General features: G+C 59.4%; 3 protein-coding genes across 8 annotated transcripts; 2 read left to right on the forward strand and 1 right to left on the reverse strand.

The window, feature by feature from the left end:
* Nucleotides 1-993: 993 nt before the first annotated feature.
* LOC109363722 lies at nt 994-4,152 on the reverse strand. Of its 3 annotated transcripts, none has more exons than XM_031557129.1 (3): nt 3,712-4,152; nt 3,345-3,505; nt 994-3,163 (listed from the first exon to the last, which is right to left on the reverse strand). In XM_031557129.1, exons 1-3 carry the CDS (start codon nt 4,081-4,083, stop codon nt 3,022-3,024), a joined length of 675 nt encoding a protein of 224 aa, XP_031412989.1. In that variant the 5' UTR covers nt 4,084-4,152; the 3' UTR covers nt 994-3,021. The 3 variants fall into 3 exon arrangements, with proteins under 3 accessions (XP_031412989.1, XP_031412988.1, XP_019465597.1); XM_031557128.1 differs by having other exon boundaries at nt 3,669-4,152; XM_019610052.2 differs by lacking the exon at nt 3,712-4,152 and having other exon boundaries at nt 3,345-3,436.
* Nucleotides 3,479-13,776, forward strand: PALM (paralemmin). 2 transcript variants are annotated; one of them, XM_010724920.2, is made up of 9 exons: nt 3,479-3,560; nt 6,584-6,632; nt 7,312-7,392; nt 7,493-7,623; nt 8,603-8,726; nt 8,858-8,879; nt 9,197-9,259; nt 10,157-10,288; nt 11,503-13,776. In XM_010724920.2, exons 1-9 carry the CDS (start codon nt 3,529-3,531, stop codon nt 12,054-12,056), a joined length of 1,188 nt encoding a protein of 395 aa, XP_010723222.1. In that variant the 5' UTR covers nt 3,479-3,528; the 3' UTR covers nt 12,057-13,776. The 2 variants fall into 2 exon arrangements, with proteins under 2 accessions (XP_010723222.1, XP_031412987.1); XM_031557127.1 differs by lacking the exon at nt 10,157-10,288.
* A 498-nt stretch (nt 13,777-14,274) lies between these two features.
* Nucleotides 14,275-20,706, forward strand: MISP (mitotic spindle positioning). Of its 3 annotated transcripts, none has more exons than XM_010724923.3 (5): nt 14,275-14,379; nt 17,475-19,437; nt 19,634-19,824; nt 19,918-19,956; nt 20,185-20,706. In XM_010724923.3, the coding sequence occupies exons 1-5, from the start codon at nt 14,320-14,322 to the stop codon at nt 20,269-20,271; spliced, it is 2,340 nt and encodes a 779-aa protein (XP_010723225.1). In that variant the 5' UTR covers nt 14,275-14,319; the 3' UTR covers nt 20,272-20,706. The 3 variants fall into 3 exon arrangements, with proteins under 3 accessions (XP_010723225.1, XP_010723226.1, XP_010723227.1); XM_010724924.3 differs by lacking the exon at nt 14,275-14,379 and adding an exon at nt 14,806-14,901; XM_010724925.3 differs by lacking the exon at nt 14,275-14,379 and adding an exon at nt 16,054-16,163.
* Nucleotides 20,707-21,696: the final 990 nt, after the last annotated feature.

Here is a 21,696-nt window from a genome sequence, read left to right on the forward strand (position 1 = left end):
GGGAAGGGCGTTTATTTTTCTGTTTTGAACCTGTTGTTGCTGCTGCGCGTAGAGCTGGGGGTGAGTGGGTGGCTGGGAGCCCGCGGACCCCTCCCTCTGAACGCGGTGCCGAAGGGCCCGGCTTGGAGCGGGGGTTGCAACCCTCATCGTGCTGGGGAGAGACCCTCGGGAGCTGAGGAATGCTCCCTGACCTTCTTTGTGTGCTGCGGTGGGGCCCTGCCCTGCACGGTTGGAACCTGCAAGATCGGAGCTGAGGACGGGGCTCTGCAGCCCTTTTTGTTTCCCTTTGCTTCCCTTTGCTTCCCTCCAGCATCTTCTGGGTTTGGCACTGAGGTCTTTCCAGGGGAACCCATCCAACCCAACCCAGGGGTCAGCGACTGTCTGCTCCTCGTGGGCATCTAGCCCTGTGCTGATTAACCAGCTGCCTGCTAACGAAGCACTGAGTACTCAACAGGCTCAGACCATCTGCCATTTAGCCCCACTTTGGGGGAGCCCCATAGGGGTGTTGGAGGGCTTGGGGTGCTTGTTTGCTCCTGTCAAGGCTGGGCTCTGGTTTACTATGCTCAGATAGGGGCCTGGGGGGTGGAAATGGGGTGGGGGTCAGCTCCCAGCCAGGTGACAGCATAGGTGACAGCTCTGCTCCTCTGTGCTGAGCCCCTCTGTCACTTGGAGGCTGTAGGATCGACCCTACTGGCTGGTTGTCAGCAGGGGACAAGGAGTCCTTCAGAGCTGTGTTGGGGCTTTTGTTTGTGTGCTGGAAATACCAGATTGTTCCTTCTCGTGACTACAGACCCTGCTAAGGAAATGTGCCCTGAAGGTGAGAGTGTGGGGCTGAGCAGCAAAGCAGAGCCAGTGTATGCACAGTTTCTGTTTGGGCAGCTTTGGTGCAGCCCCTTCTGGTCGTTCAGGTTTTGGCTTTTATGGAGATGAATCTTGAGATTTTGGGCTGGAATACACGTGCAAAAGTTGGTGGTGGTTGAAATGCTGACGTGTTTTTCCCTGGGTGTATGGACAGACCTGCAGCCCCAGTGCTCCTGCACAGGGTTTCACCAAGGGTCGGGTGTGCTCTGCGAAATTCACACCCTTGTCATTGAGATGGGGACTTAGGAAAGTCCTGGGATCGGTGGAGTCCCATGGGCAAAGGCTCCCCAGACATAGGCCTGGCTCTGTGGTTGTTGATGTGTGCTGGGAAATGTGTTCCTGGGGTTGGCTCTTGCTTTCCCTTGGCTTTGGCAGCATCTGGAGGAGGGTGCTGGACACCAAGAGCTGCTGCTGCCAAAGGAGGTTTGGCTAAAAGCTTCTGGTTCTTACAAAAGGCTCTGCTGGTCCCATCAGGGCTGCTCTTGTCTCTTCTGCTCCTCCTGCTAGTGATGCTGTTGAGTAGCTGGAGGTTTAGCATCTCCACTTCTGGCTGCTGATAGCTCCTTCTGATATCTTTGCATCTTGCTGTTTCTGTTCTCCTTGGGAGCCAGCTGCTCTCCATCACTCCAGCTCTGAACAGGAGCCTCATAAAGAGGGAGAAGGGATATTTCTGCCCTTAGGGTAACCTGGGGCACTCCCTTTGGGGTGGGACTCGGGGTCCTACACTCCCCTCCACGCACCTCCGTTGAGATGCAAAACCCAGTGAAGCCCTGTTCCCAATGTCCCGGAGGAAGCCATAAAGCCTGGCTGCAGACAGCCGCACAATGGCACCTGGGGAGCAGGAGCTCAGAGTTCAGCCCAGGAGTGCACGAGGTGAGGAAGGAACTGAAGCAAGAGTGGGTTTCCTTGGGAAACTGCTGCTGGCATTCCTTGTTCCTGGCCAGAAATAGCCACTTGCCCCCATGCAGGGGAAAGGACGTGCACGAGGGATGGGGTCTGATGGAGGGCGGAAAGCTCAGGGCTGGAGGCAGAGGCGGATTCAGGAAGCCTGAGCTGAGTCTGTATTTACTGCTTGCACCCATCTGTGAGGCAGCAAACCCCTCGGGCCCCAGACAGAAGCCGGTCTCAGGGGATGAGGATGAGTCCTCAGCAGCCCTGGAGCTGCTGTCGGGGTGGGGAGCAGTGCTGGCTGTGCTTTGGCAGGTGTTTCCTGGTGCAGAGGAGCTGGATGGAGGCTGGGAACAGGAGCAGAGCTCTGGGCTGGGTGTCCAGACAGGAACTCTGCACGTGAACCACGTCGCCATGTATCCCATAGAGCCTCGTGTGCCCTGGTGTTCATGGCAGTGTGGGTGCCTTGTAGGACCGAGGAAGCAGCCACAGTGACCCCAGTGATGGCAGGACCTGAATTCCACATCCTTGGGCTGGTGCTGGAGCTGCCGGGCTGCCGGCTTCAGTGGGTTGAGTGCTGCCAGGTGTGGGGAGCTCTGCTTCATTCATAAATCGTGTGGGTGTTTCCTCGTGGAGCCTTGCTCCTCTAACTGGAAGGGAGCTGGAAACCAAAGTGTTTGGAGGGCACTTGAACCATTGTTTGAAAGATCTGTAATTTTCCAATCAAACTCCCTCCTTGAGCCTCTGTTCATCAAATATTCAGAGGATCCATTTTCTCCTGGCACTTCCAGCCCACGTCTCAGCCTGAAGAATCAATCAGGCAGCTCTGCTTGTTCTAATGCATCCTGCATTTTTTCGGGAGCCTGGGGCTGCCATCTCCTCCTCCCACCTCATCTCCCCCCAGAGCAGCCACTCAGGATGGGGCTGTGCAGGCAGTGGAGCTGGTGTGGCTCAAAGCAAGCAGCTGGGGGACCTGACATCCCCTTTCTGCTGCTTGCTCCCAAGCAAAGCTTTATCCATTCCTTCCTGAGCCTGCTGGGAGGGATTTGCCTCTACTGTCATTCATTGCTGGACTTGGGCTGTCCCTCTGATCTGCACCCTGCTGTGAGCAGCAGCACATCAGCAGGGGTTGTAGTTTCCCTGCAGCAGCAGCAGCACTGTGGACCCAATTTCTCTGGGGTGTGGCTTGTGGCACAGGAACAGCGGTGTAAATCAGTGCTGCTCCCTCTATTGCCACCCGTGCTGCCACCAGCTATACCAGGGCCCATCTTCTCAGGGCTGCAGGATGGAGTTTGGCTTGGGATGAGCCCTCTCCCTTCCTTCTCTTCTGTCTCCGAGCTGAGCTGGTGGGAATGGAGCAGAGGTCGGGGGGTGGAGGAGCAGCTTGAAACGGCTCTTCACACATTTGGATGAGCTAATGGGAAAAAAACAGAGGAAGGCAAATAAACATTATTGTTTCATGTCAGGCGGGGAGGAGACAAAAGGTCATGGGCTTCCCTTGTGATGGGAGGAAACAGCGGCATCAGCAGGGCTGGAAAGAGCTGGAGAGCCCAGGGAGGGAGCACGGGGCGTGCATGGGGTGCGTGTGTGCTTACATGTGGGTGTGCAGCTTCATCCAAGGGCTGCTGCTGCTGCTGCAGGTGTGAGTTCCTGGGGCTCGGTCCCTCCTGCATCCCATCGACCTCATCTCTCGTGCCACAGCCACGCAGTGCATCAACAGCTTGAGGAGCTGCCCTGGGATCGGCGGAGCTGAGACCTGAACGCACCGGGCAGAAAAACATGAATCTATTTGCAGGAGCTCACGAGACCTGGTGAAATTAAGTGGAGGGGGAGGAGGGGGGGATCTTTTTTGGTGTCTTTTCTGCCTTTGTAATTCACGAGGAGGATGGTAACCGTGCACCCGGTGCCACTGGGGTCACCTTTCCAACCCTTCGTAGTATCCCGGCGTAACGTGGAGCTCACACCGGCGTGGCTGCTGTCTCCCGGGAGCTTTACAGGTTCCGAATCCCGGCCCGGCTCCGTCCCGTGGTCGTGGCGGTCGGAGCGCAGCGCAGCGCATCGCGCATCCCCCGGCCGGGTGCCGTCTCGCCCGCGTTGCCATGGCGCCGTTGCCATGGTAACGTTGCCATGGTGACGTTGCCAGGGCAGCCGCCTCCCGGCTCCGTGCATCCGCCGGCCCGGCCGTGAGCTGCGGGAAGGGAACGGAGGGAGGTGCGGCCACTCCGAGCTGCTCGGGCTTAATCCGAGTGTGGGTTCCCACCTCGAAACCCGCCCTAAGGCTCTGATCAGCCCCCAGCCCCCATCGGAGCGTGATGGCTGTAGGATCCCTTCCATCCTCCCATCTCTTCACCCCATCCCCATGTGCACCAGGCTCAGGCTCTGCCCCTTTTCTGTCTCTCAGGGTGATGGAGAGGTGCCCCGGGTTGGGTGCGTGGGGTCTGGTGCTGATACGGTGCAGTGAGGGGCATCCAGCCTGTTTTGTGTCTTTCCCTGGGCCAGGAAGATTTCTGGCTTTCACCCCGGGAATGCAGAAACTTTAGCAAATAATGGAAAATAAAGAGGATGGAGGAAGAAAAGCAGAACAGAACGTTTCAGGAACGCTGAAAAAGCTTGGATCAGTTGAATAGTGCGAGATCCAGGAGAGAAAGAGGCTTCATTCCAAAGCCCTCTGAGTCTGGGATGTGAAAAGCTGGGCTCAGAGGGCACCCCTGGCCCTGGAACAGGTGGATGCCCTGGCATGGGACACCCTGAGGCCATGGGCTGCTGCCAGTGTGGTCCCACAGCCCCCGTAGTGTGGGGAAGGGCGATGGGGAGCCAGCAAGTTCCTCCCTGCAACCTCTGTGCGCAGCGTCTGCACGGAGCCAACCCCTGCCTGAGCCCAGGGGTTACTTGAAGTCCTGGATCTCAGTCTTGGAGGGGGAAGGGGAATGTTTCACCTCCTGGGCTGCTGCCTGTGGCAGGGTTAGAGCCGTGACGTGGGTGTTACAGGGCCTGGGGATTGCTGCTGCCTGCCTGCTCCGCAGCCCCGACATCTCCCTGCTCAGGGCGTCTTGTTTTGTCATCAATTTGTCACAACTCCATCTCCAAGTTTTGCAATTTGAAACCAATGCTGTTGTCCTGATGGCTTGGTGCAGGTGCAGGGCAGAACCAGTGCAGCCTGAGTGAGGAGCAGCACACGGAGCACGGATGGGGGCTCACAGATGTTCCAGTGGGTGCAGCACTGGGATGGCAATGGGGCTGCTGATGGCACGTGTGCTCAAAGCATCACAGCCTCACCTCAAACTGTCCCAAAATAACTGCTATTAATGCAGCACCTTTCCCATCGTGTTTGTTTGCTTTCAGTTTCATTCTCTGCCAAGAACTCTGCATGCACAGCACACGTGGTGCTGGGCTGGAGCTGAGCCATGAGCATAGAGGTGGTGGTGGTGGGTGGAGGTCACCGTGGGGCATCACGCTTCCCACTTTTCCATCAGGAAACATCCCTGTTGTTTTTGTGGGGCTTTCTGGAAAGTGGCAATCATTTGCACGCCCTGAAAATGTTTTGCTTGGGGTGGGAAGGAGGGAAACAGCCTCAGCACGGCACCGCCCGAGGGGGGGTTGGAGTGGGATGCATTAATGCACCTTGGGGTGCCTTGGCCCTGAGCTCTGGGTGCTGTGCTGGTCCGCTCTGAGCTCACAGCCTGAGCTGCTGGCACTGGCTCCTCACCAATGGCTTTCCCTGCTGCATGCTGTAGATACAGCACTGCCATCCCTCCCTGTCCCCATTTACCCCAGTTGAACTGGGAATGCTTCAGGCCACCAAAGCCGGCAGCCCTGAGCTGCAACCGCTACAGGGCAGGGTTGTCTGCTCTGCCTTCAACTGAGCATTGCAAAGCCCTTGGGCCCAGCTGGGTGTGTACAGGACAGGACCTGCAGGCAGTGTGTCCTGCTGTCCTCCCAGCCTCGGTCACCTGGCTCCAACGCTCTCAGCCAGGGCAGAAATTCCTGGGAGGTGTGAAAACGGATCCGCACTTTATCACCGCCGGTGGAAATTAAACCAAAGAGCTCTCCCTGCCACCTCCTTCTGCTCAGCATCATCTGCTGGAGCAGCTTCAGGGGTCGGGGCTGGAGTTCCTTGCTAGGTTGTGCAGCCTCTGCAACTCTCCATGTGCTCAGGGACCCCAGAGCTCACCCTGCTTTCTCCAAACCCCATTCCAAGCACCCGCCCCTTCCCAGCCTCTGGGAAACGAATGACAACCAGCCATCGCCTTACAACACCTCTGAGCCTCCTGCCCCAATTACCACCACAGCTAATTGCTTCGTTAGCATCATCTGGCACTCAGCCAGCCTGCTCCCTTCCCATCAAAACCTCCCCAGGTCCCCCCAGGCAGGTTCCTGCAGCTGCAGCTGGTGCTGGGCAGCACAGCTGGGCCACGCGTGTGTGTGATCCGTGTGTCTGTCTGTGCAAACGTCTGTGCGCACAGCCTGGAAAGGTCACTGTGCAGGAAAGGTGTCAGCAGCCAAGGAATAGGCTTGAAATGGAAAGTGTGAGCCAGAATAGTGGAAGCAGCCAGGAGTAGTGCTCCTCTCCAACCCTTCTGTCGTGGGCTGTCAGCAGTGCGTGGCCCCAGAGGAAAAAGGAGCATAAAGAGGATCGAGGTGCCAGGAGGAGATGTGCTGGGGCAGCGCTCGGCTTCAATGCAGCAGAGGGAAGGAGAGGAAGCAGAAGGGAAGAGCCTGGCCTTTGTCTGTGCACGCTGTCTGGCTCCACAATGTCCCCATTCACGCGGCTGCACTCCCCACATCTCTCTGTGTGGGCGACTGCTCTTCACATCTTCTCTCTGCTCTCTTGCAGGGCTGTGGAGGCCAACACGCTGCAGCAGGAGAGGCTGCAGGCCATCGCGGTGAGTCCCCTCTGGGTGAGAGGGTGGCACCAACACAGCGACGCCTGCGATGCCCTCGGCCCAGTGGCGGCTCCTCCAGGGCTCGGTCCTGCACTCGGGGACCGAGGGCACAACTGGCAGCCGGGTTAATTAATGAAGCGGTGCCTTAATGAGCCCTGAGCAGGAAGGAAATGAGCGTGAGGGTCTCCCGTGCCCTCTCCTAAGGGCTGAGTGCTGTGCGTGATGCAGCTCTGCAGGGGATGGGTGCCCCATAGCAGCTCCCCTGCTGCCCCATAGCAACTCCCCTGCTCTCTATAGCAGTTCCCCTGCTGCCAGCTCCCAACCCCACACGCTATCGGCCGATCTGTGCCTCACAAAGGGCAAATTGTTCTGGGCCAGAAGAGAAAAAGAGCGGGTGACGCTTCCCTGGACTGGGACAGACTTTGCTAAAGCAATCTGGACCGAACCCAGGATGTGCAGCAGAGGGGGGTCAGGAAAGGGACTGCCTAGGGCTGTTTTCCCCTCGCTGCCCGGCTCACACTTAGCAGGGCCGGTCTGGGGGAAGGTGACATTTAGAGGCAGGGAACAGCCCATGCTCTGCACCCTCTCTGCTCCCAGAGGTGCTGGGATGGAGGTTTCCCCCCAGCAGTTTCCAGTGCTGCCCCAACCCTGCACTGACCCCGACTCTGTGTCCATCCAGGAGAAGCGAAAACGTCAGACAGAGATTGAGAACAAAAGGAGGCAGCTGGAGGATGACCGGCGGCAGCTGCAGCATCTCAAGGTGAGGATGACCCCCCCAGGGACCCCCGGTGTGTTCCAGGGATGCGTCGGGACCCCCAGCAAGGAGGGTGGTGAGACTGTGACCCTCTGTGCTCCCCCAGTCCAAGGCTCTGCGGGAGAGATGGCTGCTGGAGGGAGCCCCGTCCTCTGCCTCTGAGGAGGATGAGGCGATGAAGAAGCAGATGCAGGAGGATGAGGTGAAGACCAAGGAGCTGGAGGAAACCATCCAGAGGTAAAACAGGCTTTGCACTGCCCGGCAGCGCTGCAGGGCTGGCTCAGGCACGAAGGGGCCTTTGTTTTGGTGTAATGGTGCAGCGCATTCCTGTGGGCTCGGAGGGAAAAGAGCATTTTGTGAGGTGATGTGAAGCAAAGGGAGGGGACAGTGTGGACAGAGGTGCACTGATTCACATGGGCTCCAAGCTGCAGAGTCCCTGCTGTGTCCCTGGGGAGCAATGTGGTTCTTGGTTGGGCTCGATGGTCAGGAATGGACTCTTGTTTTTCCTGGGAAATTTGCACAGGGTTAACGAATCTGGGCACAAAACCTGAGTGAAGTAGCACTACTCCATGCCACCAGTTGTTGGCACTGTGTGTGATGGGTTGGGCTTTGTCACTACGTGGGATTGGCCGCAGCAAAGTCAGGTCCTACAGATGCAGGTCTGGTCCAGAGCTGTTCCAACAAGCGCACGCTTTGCCCCTGGAAAGAGATGCTGAAGGCTGTGATGGAGATGTGTCCAGCTGAAGGGCTGCATTGCTTACATGGAAACAGGGACATGGAGAGAGAAAGCAGAGAGCCTGATGGGGCAGAGGGTTATTTTGTGCCTTCCCTACAATCGCTGCCAGCATTGATTCTGGTCCCCAGTTTGGAGCTGGGCAGGACTGGTCTCCCTGCAGAGCTCCTGCATGGCCACGCTTGCAGGGCTGCAGCAGATGGAGGGTTTATGTTCACACTGTCACAGCAGGACGGACACTTGGCTGGGTTTGGTTTCGTTTTCAAGGTGGCAGCAGGTCTGGTTGTTTTGGCACAAGTTGGTGAGAGGGGTGAATCCCATGAGGTTCAGAGCCCAGGGTGGGAGATGGAGCTGGAATCCTCATCCTGACAGCACTGTGCTGAGCTGTTCCGAGGCTCTGTGTGTTCTCAGTAACACAACCCCAGAGCTGAGGACTGCAGCTGTGATCCCAGCACAGCCTCACATCCCCTGGTTTTCCTCCAGGCTGGAGAGGGAGTTGGAGTCACTGGAGAACAGCAGCTCTGCTACGTCCACCAAGGAGAACCTGGCTGAGGTGGTGGCACCAGCAAAGGAGGAGAAGGCAGAGAACATCCCCAGTGTGCAGAAGGTGGGCACAGCTGCTCCCCTGCAGGATCTGGATGGGAGGGGGTGAAGCAGGGCAGGGGTTGGGGCTGGGTGTGCAGAACAGTGAATGCGTGGTGTATCCACAGCTCGTGCCATCTCTCTTCTCTTTTGCAGAGTCCCCTGGGCACAGCCATAGGTAGGCGACCCTGGATGCTGAATTGGTGGTTTTTTCCTCTCCTGGGGCAGCAGGACCCTCGTGCTGGGTTGGGAGTGGGCACCAGCAGGACTGGGCAGGGGAGCAGGGCGGCCTCATCCCCACATCCCCATCTCAATCCATCCCCATCTCCACATCCCCATCCCCACATCTCCATCTCCCCATGATGTCTTGCGGCTGGGGGACCCCATCCAGGTGGTAGACATGGAAGAGGCCCCATCCATCCCAGGGTGCATGGAGCACACGGATAGCTGGGCATCATTTCACCTAAGTCTGCCACTTCTCCTCTCCATTCCCAGCTGAGAAGAAGGTCTCCAGCAGCCCCATGAAGGCGGTGCAGGGCACTGATATGATGAAAGCAGGTACGTGCCCACTTCCACGTGAGGACTGCTCCCTCCTCACGCCCTGCAGCACCTCTCAGCTCTCTGCCTTCCATGCACAGCCCACCCTCTGCCACCAACGATCCCCACCGCTCGATGAGTTTCCGAGCCTGGGGCAGAGAATGTCATTTATTTGCCATCAGATGGTTCATTTTTGCTGGAAGCCTGCGGCTGGTTCGCTGTTCGGGGTCCCCACTCTTCTCCCTCTGTTCCATGTCTCTGCTCTGGTTTAATCCTTTCCTCCTGCTCTGTTTGCTGCTTCTTGGTGCGAGGGAGCAGAGCGATGTGGGGCCAGGGCTGGGGGGGCTGCCTGAGCTTGGCAAAGGGAGCAGTTGGGGCCACAGGGCTGCAGCCAGCTCTGCTCCTGGAGGGGTTCGCTCAGATCTGTCGATGGCTCAGACGAGAAATAATTCAGCTTTGGATCTTTGGAGCAAAGCATCACCGGGACGAGGTGACAATGGGGACAGGCAGGGAGCTGAAGGAGTGATGCCCAGGAACGGCCGTCCCATGAAACGCAGTGCTCACCTTCAGTGCTGCATCCCACCAGCACGAGCCTGGCTCCACACTCAGGCCGGACAGACAGACGGATATGGTGGTCACCTGCCTTAATGCCCCCTGGAGCAAAGGTGGGTGCCAGCCTGGGGAAGGCAGCACCTGTGGAGGTAAGGGGATGCCAGCAGCTCCTGGACAGTGATGGCCTCGTGGGTCCCCATAGGAGGGCCATACCTGGGATGTCACATCTGCCTCTGCCTTCACTCCTCCTCGCTGCAGCCTGCTGCCTTGCTACCTCCGCTGAGCACTGCACCGCACCGCTGCGCCCACCCGCTGCTGCTCGGGAGCTCTGGGGCTGTAATGCTCACTGTGCTCTTTGTGTCCCAGCCATGTACTCAGTGGAGATCACGGTGGAGAAGGACAGAGTGACTGGGGAGACCAAGGTCCTGTCCAGCACCACGCTTCTCCCCCAGAACCACTGTGTGCAAGGGATCAAAGTATACGAGGATGAGCTAAAAGGTACGGCCCCATCCTGCACCTCCAGCAGGATTCAGGAGCAGAGGGAAGGGGATGAGGGACCAGCTGCCAAGCATCCCAATGGGCAGCAGGGTGAGGAAGGGCTGGAGCAGCTCCTGCTGTCCTTGCTGGCTCTGTAGGGCAAGGTCCTGTGCCCCATCCCACATGGTGTGGAGCCATCTGATGGCGTGCACCATCCCAGGGGCAGCACATCAGTCTGTGCTGCTGGAGAGCAGAGGATTCATCGCATCTGAAGGCCCAGGAGTGCATTCCAGCAGCAAGGGAAGGGGCATCAGCACTGTGTTATCCTGCTGTCATGGGCACCTCTGTCTGGGGAAGGGGACAGGGCCGAGCTGTTGGGGCACCATGTGGCCCCACAGTGCTCAGGTTAGCATCAGGGAACCTGTCCCCAGGGTGAGGAGAAGACACAGCTTTAGGGAAGAAAACACAGCATTAGGGAGCGGTGCCTGCTCTGGGGAACCTGCTCAGATGGGGCTGGTGGAACCAAGGGGCAGCTGTGTCAGCAGTGAGGACCAACGTCAGAGCTGAGGAACGTGTCCAGGTGCTGTGCAAACCCTGTGATCCATGGACTGAGTGCATCCCCAAGCGAGTGGCAGAGCACCACAGCCAGTCCTGCTCCGCAGTGCTTGATGCACCTCCATCACCTCCATCACCTCCGTCACCTTCATCACCTGTATCAGCAAAGTGAGACCCTGCACTGCCTGGGGTCCTGGCACCCCCCAATCCCAGGGATCAACTCAGCATTGAGCAGCCTCGGAGGGCAACCCCAGCCGTGCCACATCCTCCTGGTTATTATCTACTGCTCCACCGAGTGGGTTCTGCAGCTGTTGCACTGCTCATCACATGATGCTCCAGGTCAAGTGGAAAACGTGATGGGCTGGGTGCATCCCTCACCGTGGCCTCGTAGTGCTGTGAGCACCCAGCAGCACAGGACTCTGTCCTCCCATGGGCACTGGGATGCACTGCAGCCGGGTGCTCAGCTGGGGTTGGCAGTGGTGGTGGTGATGTGCTGCAGAGCGCTGCCACATCCCTTACACTGCAGCACCACTGGGTTTTGAAGCTGCACAGGTACTGAGGGCTGGGAGCAGCTCCTCAGGCAGTGCTGAGGCGTCGGGCCAGGGCTGGGGGTGGTGGGGGGAAGCCCCAAGCCCCTCTCCTGCTATCCCCCCCTCACCATCCTTCTCTTGTCCCCGCAGTGGTGCACGCGGTGAGTGCCGAGGATGGAGCTCTGCAGAACGGGGCGCAGCCGCTCAGCTCCTCCGAGGTGGATGAACTCCTGCACAAGGCGGATGAGGTGACCCTGGGTGAGGCCACAGCGAGCGGGGAGGCTCCAGGCAGTGCCACATCCAGCCAGAAGGCAACGCCACGGAGGGAGATCACGGGGCTGCAGGCGAAGCCGAGGGAAAACTCCACAGAGGGCGCGGAGCCGAGCCGGGAGCAGCCGGTCACCATGATCTTCATGGGCTACCAGAACGTGGAGGATGAGAACGAGACCAAGAAAGTGCTGGGGTTGGAGGGTACCATCAAAGCCGAGCTGGTGGTGATCGAGGACGCCGAGAGCAAGCCGGAGCCGGCGAGCAAGGACCACGCACCGCCCAACGGCACCGCGCTGGAGCCGGCGGCCGCCCCGCTGCAGGGGGACGAAGTGCCAAGCGGGCAGAAACCGGGCACCAACACCATGGAAGCCAAGGAGGCTGAGCCAGACATGGACGCGAAGAAGCAGCGCTGCAAATGCTGCACGGTGATGTGAGCCCCCCGCCGAGCCCCCCCAGCCCGCTCCCCGCAGGACACAGGGTTATTGACCGGACACGGCGCCCTTCTTGTTTTTCATAAGAACTGGGGAAATCCAACGCGGTGTTTGGAAAGCGTTCACCAAACGGCAGCGCATCGAGGCCACGGCTCCGCCCCGCCTGCCCGACACCCACTCCATGCACACCCCTCCAGTGCTGCGTGTGATATTTATTAGAGACCCCCCCCTCCCCTTCCCCACAACCTGCCGCCCTTCCCCACAGCCCTGCCCACCCTGGCGCTCTCCTGCTGGGACGCCTGGGAGCCTTCCCTCCTTCCTCCAACTATTTCCCATCCACCATCGGAAGACGGCGGCAGCCAGGAGGGCCCGTGCCCACCCAGCCCTGCGTGGCAGCTCTCATCACTTCTGGCACTCATTTCTTCAGCCCAGCTCCATGCCGTTGTCTGCGCTGTGACGCTGGGCCAAGGACCGGGCACGGCTCCCCCGGCGCTGGCACCAGCCTGGACCCAGCTGTGCTCTCCTGAAGATCCCTGCCCCCATCACACAGACACCACCAGGTACCGATGTCACCGCCGCCGCTGCTCCACGGCCGTTCCTCCATCCTGGTGTTGGATGCTCAGCTGTGTCTGGTTGCCCACTGCCCACCCAGGGGCGCGGGGTTGGCAGCGAGAGGTGGGGCAGCTGCAGATCCCAGCCCATAGGGATGGGATGGAAGCTGGAATCTGCCTGCAGTGCTCGGCAGCAGTGGGACGTGGCTCAGCACCGTGTGCCCTCTTGCCATGGCTGAAGCTGCCCTGGCAGCTTTGCAGAGTTCATTTTTCCAGCACCTCTGTCAGATCCTCAGCCCAGCTCGCTCTGGGCTTTTTGTGGTGCCCCCAGGTGCTGTCTCTGTGCCGGTGGTGCAGTGAAGGATGGGGTCACAGCTCTGTGGCAACCGCTCTGCTCCCTGCCCTGCGCCCCAGCCGCCAGCGGGGATCTCACTACCAGCACCAGCGTTTCCTCCCCACTGTGACCTGCTGGGGCAGGAGGAAGGGTGGGGGGCCTCTGTGGGTGCTGAGCCCCGTCCAACCCGTGGGTGCTCCCCAGGACAGCCCCACTACCGGCCCTAGGATGAGATGCTTGCTGCATCCCATGCTCCACCAGCTATTGACGGGCACAAGGCTGTGCTATGAGCTGTCTCCACATCCCTGAGTTCTGGCCAAAAGCCTCCAGGAGAGGTGGAACCCCAAGGGCTCAAGAGCAGAGCCTCTGCTGCCTGCTGTGGGAGCCACCAGCAGGGACACAGCCCTGCAGTTCCAGCACTTAGGCATGGGGTGCTGGGGAGATCTGCCCCACTCATCCCTGGGGATCCAGGCCCCCAGCGGGGCTGCATGTCACCTCCTTCCACCCCCTCCCTGGGTGCTGACCCCAACTTAGGGCCCCCTCCCACCCTCAGCACCCACTGCTCCTCGGTCACCTTTGGGCCCAGCACTGACTCCAGGCAGGAGCAGAACTGGGCCCTGCAGGGCTGGGGCTGGGGGGCAGCAGCAGTGAGGACCTGGCCGTGCCCCAGCCCCAGCCTGCAGAGCCCCACACCATCCCCCCCAGCTCAGCTGAAGTGCACTTCCTGCGCTCCCGTGCTTTTTACCTGTGATGAAGCCGTTTGAAGTTTCCCTTCCCACCCCCACCCCCCCCTGTTGTTTGTAAGACACCTGAACCAAGCAAATAAACTGTGTGAATAACCAGCCCGCTGTCTCTGCCTCTGACTGGGGAGCAAGCAGACCGGAGCACCCCCAGCTGTGCTCAGCATCTGGGCTTGGGGGGGTTGAAGGAACTGGGATGGAGGCGGGGATGCTGGGATTGGTGATGATGGGGATGATGGGGATGGGACGTGTCATTCCCACAAAGTGCCACGGAGAAGATCCATCAGCAGGCTATGCAGCACATCTGGCCCTGTCTCCCCACTCCCCCTGTGCAGCACTTCCCTCAGCTCAGCACGCTGCAGGCACAGTGAAGCTGTGTTGAGTGGCCAGAGCTGTGAGCAGGGCTGTGGGACATCCCCACCTGTCCTCACACTGGCACCAAGTGCTCCATGTACCCAAAGTGCAGGGGCTGAGCCTGCCTGGGGTGGAGACAAAGCTGCAGTTGGCCGGGCTGCTGCAGGATACAACCCCTTGCTCCCTCCCCTCCTGCCAGCTGGGCACAGAGCCTTCACTCCCTGCATCCCCTGCCACTGCCGCAGAGGTGGCTGTTCCCAGAGCCACAGCAGCACGGAGGAGTGGAGATGTTTAAGTACACCTCACCATGGCAGGTCCTCTGTGCCACTCTGGAGCCCAGGGTGCAGGTGAGGGTGGGCGCTCTGGTCATCTTTGTGGCACTGCTCCATTCCCAGCCAGCTGCCAGGGGGAGTGGGGAGGAAGAGGAGGATGGAGGGGCTGTGGAATGCTGGGAGGGGAGCGATGCTGGCGTGATGCTGCGTGCACAGTGATGGGAATGTGGCAGTAGGGGACCTGTTATCCCAAGGGGACAGTGCTGGGGTATGGACCAGGGGATCACCACTGTGTGGCTACACCACTCTGTCCATCTCTGCACCGGTGGGGGTCCCATGGATTTCACTCCATCCAGGGAGCAGCGTTGGCATCAGGTCATGCCCGAGATCCCAGGGCATCTTTGGGACCTGTGCCCAGCTGAACCCGCTGGCAGAGCTGCCCCAGGGCTGTGCACACACGGCTGTGCCCACTGCAGGGTGTGGTGCTCTGCGGCCGCTGGCGTGGACTTTGTCTCAGCCCCACAGTAAAACAGGCACTGCTTTCCCTCCCGGAAACACAGAGCTGCAGGTCGCCGTGCCACCGACACCGTCTGCGTGGTAAGGGGGTGCTGGGCTGCTCCCATGGGAGCTGTGGGGTGATACGGGGCTGGATGGGGTAAATGGGATTTCCAAGTGTTCCACAGCCTGGACCAGTGGGGTATGGCACCGCTGCCCCTCTTGGGCCCCGGGCAGCAGGCAGGGAGGGATGGGCTGTGTGGGATGGATGGGATCTGTTTGGTGAGAATAAGGCTGGAGCAGTCAGGATGAGGATGGGGATATCCTGCCCCAAAGAGAGGAGCAGAGCACGGAGTGGGCACTACCCAGGGTCAGTCATGATGCCTGGTGCAAGGCTGGGTGCTGGCGCTGGGAGCTGGGCTCAGGACAGAGCTGATGGTGACAGTGCTGCTATGCCGGGCCCCAGGGCACTGAGATCACCACAGCCACTGCACTGCAATCCTGCCCTCAGCCTTTGGACACGAAGGCCCCATGTTCCTGTATTCTCACAGGGTGGCTCCCTGTTGGCAGGGGATGTGGTTCCCAGGAAAGAAGAGGGTCGGGGGGGCTGATGGCAGGACCAGGAGCACCGAGGCTGCCATGCCAATGCCAGCACCTGCCCAGCCCCACCTGTGCAAACATGGGGTTATCAGGCAGCTGGCATGGTGAGCACCAAGCTGGGAGAGGCCCCGGGGTGTAAACAGGAGAGTGAGAGCTGCCTGTGTGTTTGCTCAGCCTGTGGGCTGCTCAGGGGGCCAGGCTGCTGCAGTTCCAGCCCTGCGTGGCTCAGAGCAGCGGGATGCTGGTGGCACAGCGGCCGTGTCCCCACGTCACCACCCTGCCCCAGGGGAGCAGCTCGAGATTCACCCCAGGTTGGCTGAGCCAACCACAGAGCCAGGGCGCATGGCTGGAGCAGAGAAGTTGTAACTCCACCTCTTGTTGGGGTTTTTGTGGCTGCAGGAAGGCAGATGGTGCCCGGAGGAAGGTGTGCAGGAGCATTAGCGCAGCAATGCCTGGTCGGTGCACGAATGCACACTGCTGCACTGGTGCATCAGCTGTCAGTGCTGTGATCCAAGCGACTCTGCAGGCGTGGGAGCTCTGGGACAGGGCTGTGGGTGGCGTGGGGGGTTGGGAACAGGACGCTGAACACGGGCCAGCGATGAGCCCAGCTGAATTCTTGGAATTCCTCCACCGGGGCTGGCTGAGCTTATCAGGGCCACGCAGCACCCGCACCACTGAGCCACTCCCCAGAGCACACAGCCCAGCTGGGCACCCTACACAGCCAGCCCAGGGCATGGGACCCCCACACCAATGGCTCCAGGACTGTAAGTGCAGCGCGGCGGGGCAGGAGCGAGGGCTGAGGGCAGGGGCAGCTCACACAGGGTGGGCACAGGAGGTGTGTGTGCACCCCAATCCTACGTGTGGTGCAGGTGCAGGGCTGACTGCAGCACCCCAGCTTGCTCCTGTGTGTCTCAGCACAGCAGCAGGGCTGGGAGCAGGAGTGCCCATATGCTGGGATGCGTGGATGTGTTGGTACGATGCATACCAGGGTCAGGCCAGCTGGGTGCTACTGTGTCACCCTCAGTGAGGACTTTCGTCCCTTCCTGACGTGATAAGGTGTGGGCAGGCAGTGAGTTTTCATTACCTGGTTCACCACGGGCTGTAAAACGGCAATAATGAATTACAGGCAGGGAATTAATGAGGTTACAGGAATTCAGCCGAGGCACAGAGCAGTCAGGAGCGACCCTTCCCAGCAGAGCTGGGTTTGCGCTGCACCTCTGATGCCCCAACTGCTCCTGTTGGCATCAGTGCTGCCCATCCCCAGGTTCTACTCCTCCCAAAAGGGGCAGAAATACCCCAGCAGGGCAGGGGGGTGGAATGCAGGACCTGGAGTACTGCACTGCAAAGGCATGCAGAGAGCAGAGGGCACGAGGTGCTGCTCACCCAGGGTTTGTGTCCCCCAGCACAGGGCTGGGCAGGCATTGTGTGCTGCATTGTGTGCTGCATTGCGTGCTGCACTGTGTGCTGCATTGCGTGCTGCATTGCGTGCTGCACTGTGTGCTGCATTGTGTGCTGCATTGCGTGCTGCATTGCGTGCTGCAGGGCTGGGACCCATCTGTGCCACCCTGCCCTGCCCTGGCAGCTGCTTTCTCACCCAGCCCCGGCCCAGTTAGTGGCAGCAGGACCAGTGCCAAGGTCAGGGCAGGTGTTTACTCCTTTGTGTGACACATGGGTTAAAGTCTCCTATTTTTATGAGCCCTGAAACCATTTTTGTTATCTTTACTGTTTCAATAACTGCAGTTATTTGGAGTTTCCTTCCTATAAGCGGACAAGAAATTCCCAGCACGGTGTTGTCAGCACCTGTCCCAGCCATGAGGCCACGTACCCAGTGGTACCCATGGCAGCCCATGGGTTAAGGGCAGGGTGTGGGTGTTGGCAGCTCCCTTTACAAATGACCGCTGCCCAAAAACTGCCGTTTGTGGGTCAACGGAGCAAACAGTTTTTACAACATCATTATTTCATGTGATGGCGTCTGCCTTCGGGCGTTGCTCAGCGACGCTGCGGGTGAGGATGTTCTGGGTCAGGGGGAGCTGTGCTGCTCCCTGTGCCCCACCTGATGTTTCTTCCACCCGCAGGGCCAGCAGGATCTCACTTTGCACTCCGGACACCTCCAGGTGAGCGCAGAGCCCACGCAGCACCAGGAAGAGCTCAGCAAAGTGTTGGATGCTGACAGCGGCCAGGCGATGGACAGGGTCACCAGGCACATGGTCTTCCAGTTCCCACACACATATGACCACAACGATGCATCCACGGATGGAGACGACGATATATTTGACTACAGCAGCCAGAAAGAGAATGGCTACGAGCAGAAAAGCAGGCTGAAGTCACCCTCGTATTTCCTGGAGAGTGAGAAGAATGTGTGGAGCCCATCCCCGGACAGGGAGTCCCAGCTGGAGGTGGTGCGGTCAGGGAACCTGTATGACCTGAGGGCTTACAGGGGCGAGAGGAAGCCCTCCAAGCTGTACGAGGATGATGAGCCAGACCCATATAGGCTGCAACCCCCAAACATCTCCCCCGAAAAAGCAAAGGAGCTGGAGGACAAGAGGAGGGAGGTGATCCGGGGCCAAGTGGTGCGGAAGAGCTCCACCATGGCTGAGAAGTGGAGCTCCATGGATGAACTGAGCTCCATCACCGCAGGTGGGCAAAGCCACGGCGTCCCTGGCACCTTTGCCATCTGCTTTGATAAACCCTCCCCGGGTCGGGCTGTGACACCTGTGGACCCAGAGAGCATCGATAGGGAGCAGATCAACTTTTCGGCTGCACGGCAGCAGTTCCTCATGCTGGAGAAGAGCAGCCCTGGTGCTTTGTTCAGCCCAGGGTACGTCACGTCCCCAAGGCCGGAGGTGACGGTCAGAACCTCCAGGCAGGAGTGGCACAGCCCTGACACCACCACGAAGGCTGAGAGGGGCCGTGGTGACACCACAGGGCCCACACAAGGCAGGATGGACCAGAGCATCTACACGGTGTACAGCGTGCAGCACCAGGCCTCGGGGAAGGAGGAGGGCTACGCTCGTGGGAAGGGTAACACCAACGTGTCACATCCCACGGGAAAAGCACTTGGCCTGGCCAGAGCATCGTCCAGGGACGACTTGGACTCGGGGCTGGGGGAGATGTACAGTGCTGGATACAGCAGCAATGGCAGTGATGTCCCAAATGGCCTCGGAGATGTGAAGGATGCTGGGGGCTCAGAGGAGGGCAGCGGTGAGACGCCCATCGAGAGGGAGATCCGGCGGGCAATGGAGAGGGAGGAGAGCCTATGGAAGGAGCGGGGCATGCAGAGGCTCACGTCCAGCAGCGAGCTGGTGGAGATCCAGACCAAACCGCTGCTGTCCCTGAACGCGGCCCCGGCTCAGGGAAGGAAAGGGAAAGACAAAGGCCGCGCATCCTTTAACGTCCAGCGGGAAATAGAAAAGGAAACAAAACGTGAGGAAGACCTGCGGAGGCAGGGCAGGCTGCCGGGGCTCTACGACCGCGGCACGTCGCAGGAGCTGGGCGAGCTCCGGAGGGTTTTCGAGCAGGAAGAGCAGCAGCCGTCCTCCAGCCGCCGGGTGACCGAGCGACCTCGGAGCCCCGGAGACGGCCTTACCGACGGCACCCGCACCGGGAAAGCCTTCTCCAGCCCCGCTGCGACCCCTCCGCACCAACGGGGCCGGGATGAGCCCTGGTCGTACGAGCGCGCTTCCGTCGGCACGAGGGCGAGGGAGGATTCCGCGGGAGGAAAGCTGCCCGGCTCCACCCCGAGCCCCGTCCTGCGCAAGGAGCATTTCGCCCTCAGCTTCTGGCAGCCCCGCATCTCCGTCTCCGACGCTATGGGCACGCGGAGCGCGGCGAGACGGGAGCGGAGCCCCGACGGTGAGCACGGCCGGGACGAGCAGTACACCCTGCGCACGTGGAGACCGCAGCGCTCGGCGTTGATCGAGGAGGAGATCCGCAGCGATCTGCAGCGAGAGGAGGAGCTGCAGGAGCAGCGGAGGAGGCGGTTGAGGGACGGCGGGGACGGCACCTCCAGGGAGAGCTCCCGTTCGAGGCACAGCTCGGGTAAGGGCAGGGCCGACCCCGTTCATGAGTCCGACGGTGTCCTTTTGGGGACCGGAGCGCACAGTGTCGCGTCGCGCAGCGCCAGGACGGCACGTCGGGGTGCGGGGCTGCGGGCAGCGAGCCGTCAGCTGTAGGGCCAAGGAGGGACTACTCGGAGCTCCGCACGCAGCGTCTCTTTCTCCCTCTCTGTCCGCAGCCGCCTCGGGTACCAGCGGCACTTACTCGGTGTCCGGCTCGCCGCTCCCGGCCCCGCAGCAGTCGGGCGTTCTGGGCCTGGTCGCGTCCTTCACCCCGCTGCGCCTGAGCTGCTCCGAGAGCTCCGGCCCCGATTCTTTGCGGTGCAGCCCGTCGGAAGAGAGGAGGAGGAGAACGAAGGAGGAGGGCAAGGTGAGACGTGGGGGTGGGAGCGCCCCGGTGGTGCGAAACGCGCTTCCCTCTTTTCCCAGGATGCGCTGAACTTTTGTTTCTCTCTTCTCTCAGTACGCGGGCATCGAACCCATTGACAGAATCAACACGGAGGTACGGCCCTGTCTGTGCTGGGGGTCCGGGGGGGGGCTGTCCCGCATGATGCGGTGCGGGGCTGAGGGCTGAATCCGGCCCTGCTCGTCCCGCAGCCGCCGGGGGGGGGCAGCGGAGCGCGGGGCTGGAAGCGTTGGTTGCAAGCGGGGCGGCTGTTCAACTAATTAATAATAATAATAATAATAACCAAGGGTTTCTTCGTTTAAAAAAAGTGTTCTGTTTCCGCAGGTGGTGGAGAGCACGCGGGTGGTGCGGCACCAGAGCGCTATGGGGCAGCGCTGGGAGAGCGGGCAGCTGAGCACCGACAGCGACTGAATGGGGGAGGGGGGGTCTGTGCAGATCCCAGCAGCTGATCCGATCCGTTCAACGTCGCGTTTGCTTTCACCTTTTTCCCTTTGAGGTGAAGCAATAGTTTGTTTTTATTTAAAGGCGGGGAGGTTGATCATTTTATTTAAAGGCTGATCATTCTGTTTTAATTACTTCTGCAAGGAGGCGGCTGGATGGAGAGAAATCATACGGTGATTGAAGGTCCTTCTCATTGCAAGCTGTGTTTCTGGCTTATAAAAATAAATGTTTTATTTTGGAGTGGTTTTAGGCTTTCAGACAACACCCAGGAAAGCCCCGGGGCTGACGTGCAACACTGAGGAGAAACCGAGGCTTCTGATTGAGTCATTGATCTGCTGGGGCACGGTGATAGATGATTATTAATGCTGTTTATATTGCTAATTTATTAAAGTTGGCACTCTCTCACTTGGTGCAGTCTGTGTGTCTGGCAGCTGGCAGACCTGGAGCAGTGCTGGGGGCCCGCATTGACACCATACTGCTCCCCAGGGCAGGAGCTTTGCAGGACTTCCCTCCAGCTTACAGAAAGTGCTGCTGGACTTTGCTCGCGGGTGCAGCACAGTTCCCTTCTGCTGCTTCCCCTTTCGGTCTCAGAACTGACAGTGGAGGGGGGGGGGTGTTGAAATCCCACCTATAAAAAAGGGAAAAGAAAGCAGTTTTGCAGAAGCCTTCAGCAGTCACTTCCTTTGGTGAAGAAGCCTGGCAGTCACAGAACTGCAGCATGGGGGGTGGGAAGGGACCCCCGGCCCCCACCAGCTTGTTGGCTTTGTGTGTTTGTTTGTTTGTTTTTTCTCATAGCCCAGAGAAGCAAGAGACACCTGTGTGATTGTGAAAGGGCTCTGCTGATGGATGGTGCCACCTGGTTTGGGAGGTATCAGCCTCCCATGAGCAAGCTTTGGGGTGCGGACCGAACAGATCAGCACAGGGGAAATGAAAGGCTGATCTATCGGTATCTCCTTGTTTTGTTCTGCTGTTTGAGAACAGGCAAACAACGTCAAGCAAAACTGTTTTATTTGAATGCATCAACAATTCAATCCAACAACTTGCCTGGACTGGGAGAGAACGTATTGAACGAATAGCAATTAAACAGCTGAGGAAGTTGTCAGCTAACGAGCCCTATCTCAGTTAATGCCAGCTGCTCTATCACATAATAACACTGCAGAACACTGACTTTGTTTTTGCAAACACGAAAACTTCACATCCTCTTTTCTAACTAACTGAATGATCAGTGCTGTTTGTACAATAACAGATTTTCACTTCACCTGGGAACGAAAGCAATGCAAACCTGCAGGCATTGTGTTCTAAGGTGAAACCAAAGAGATGGACGTTCAGCCTTTGCTAAATATTGCTATTAAAACCTCTCAAATGCAACTTCAGAACACGCTCCTTTCAAACAGA

This window comes from Meleagris gallopavo, chromosome 30, assembly GCF_000146605.3.
Source record: "Meleagris gallopavo isolate NT-WF06-2002-E0010 breed Aviagen turkey brand Nicholas breeding stock chromosome 30, Turkey_5.1, whole genome shotgun sequence".
Lineage (NCBI taxonomy): Eukaryota > Metazoa > Chordata > Aves > Galliformes > Phasianidae > Meleagris > Meleagris gallopavo.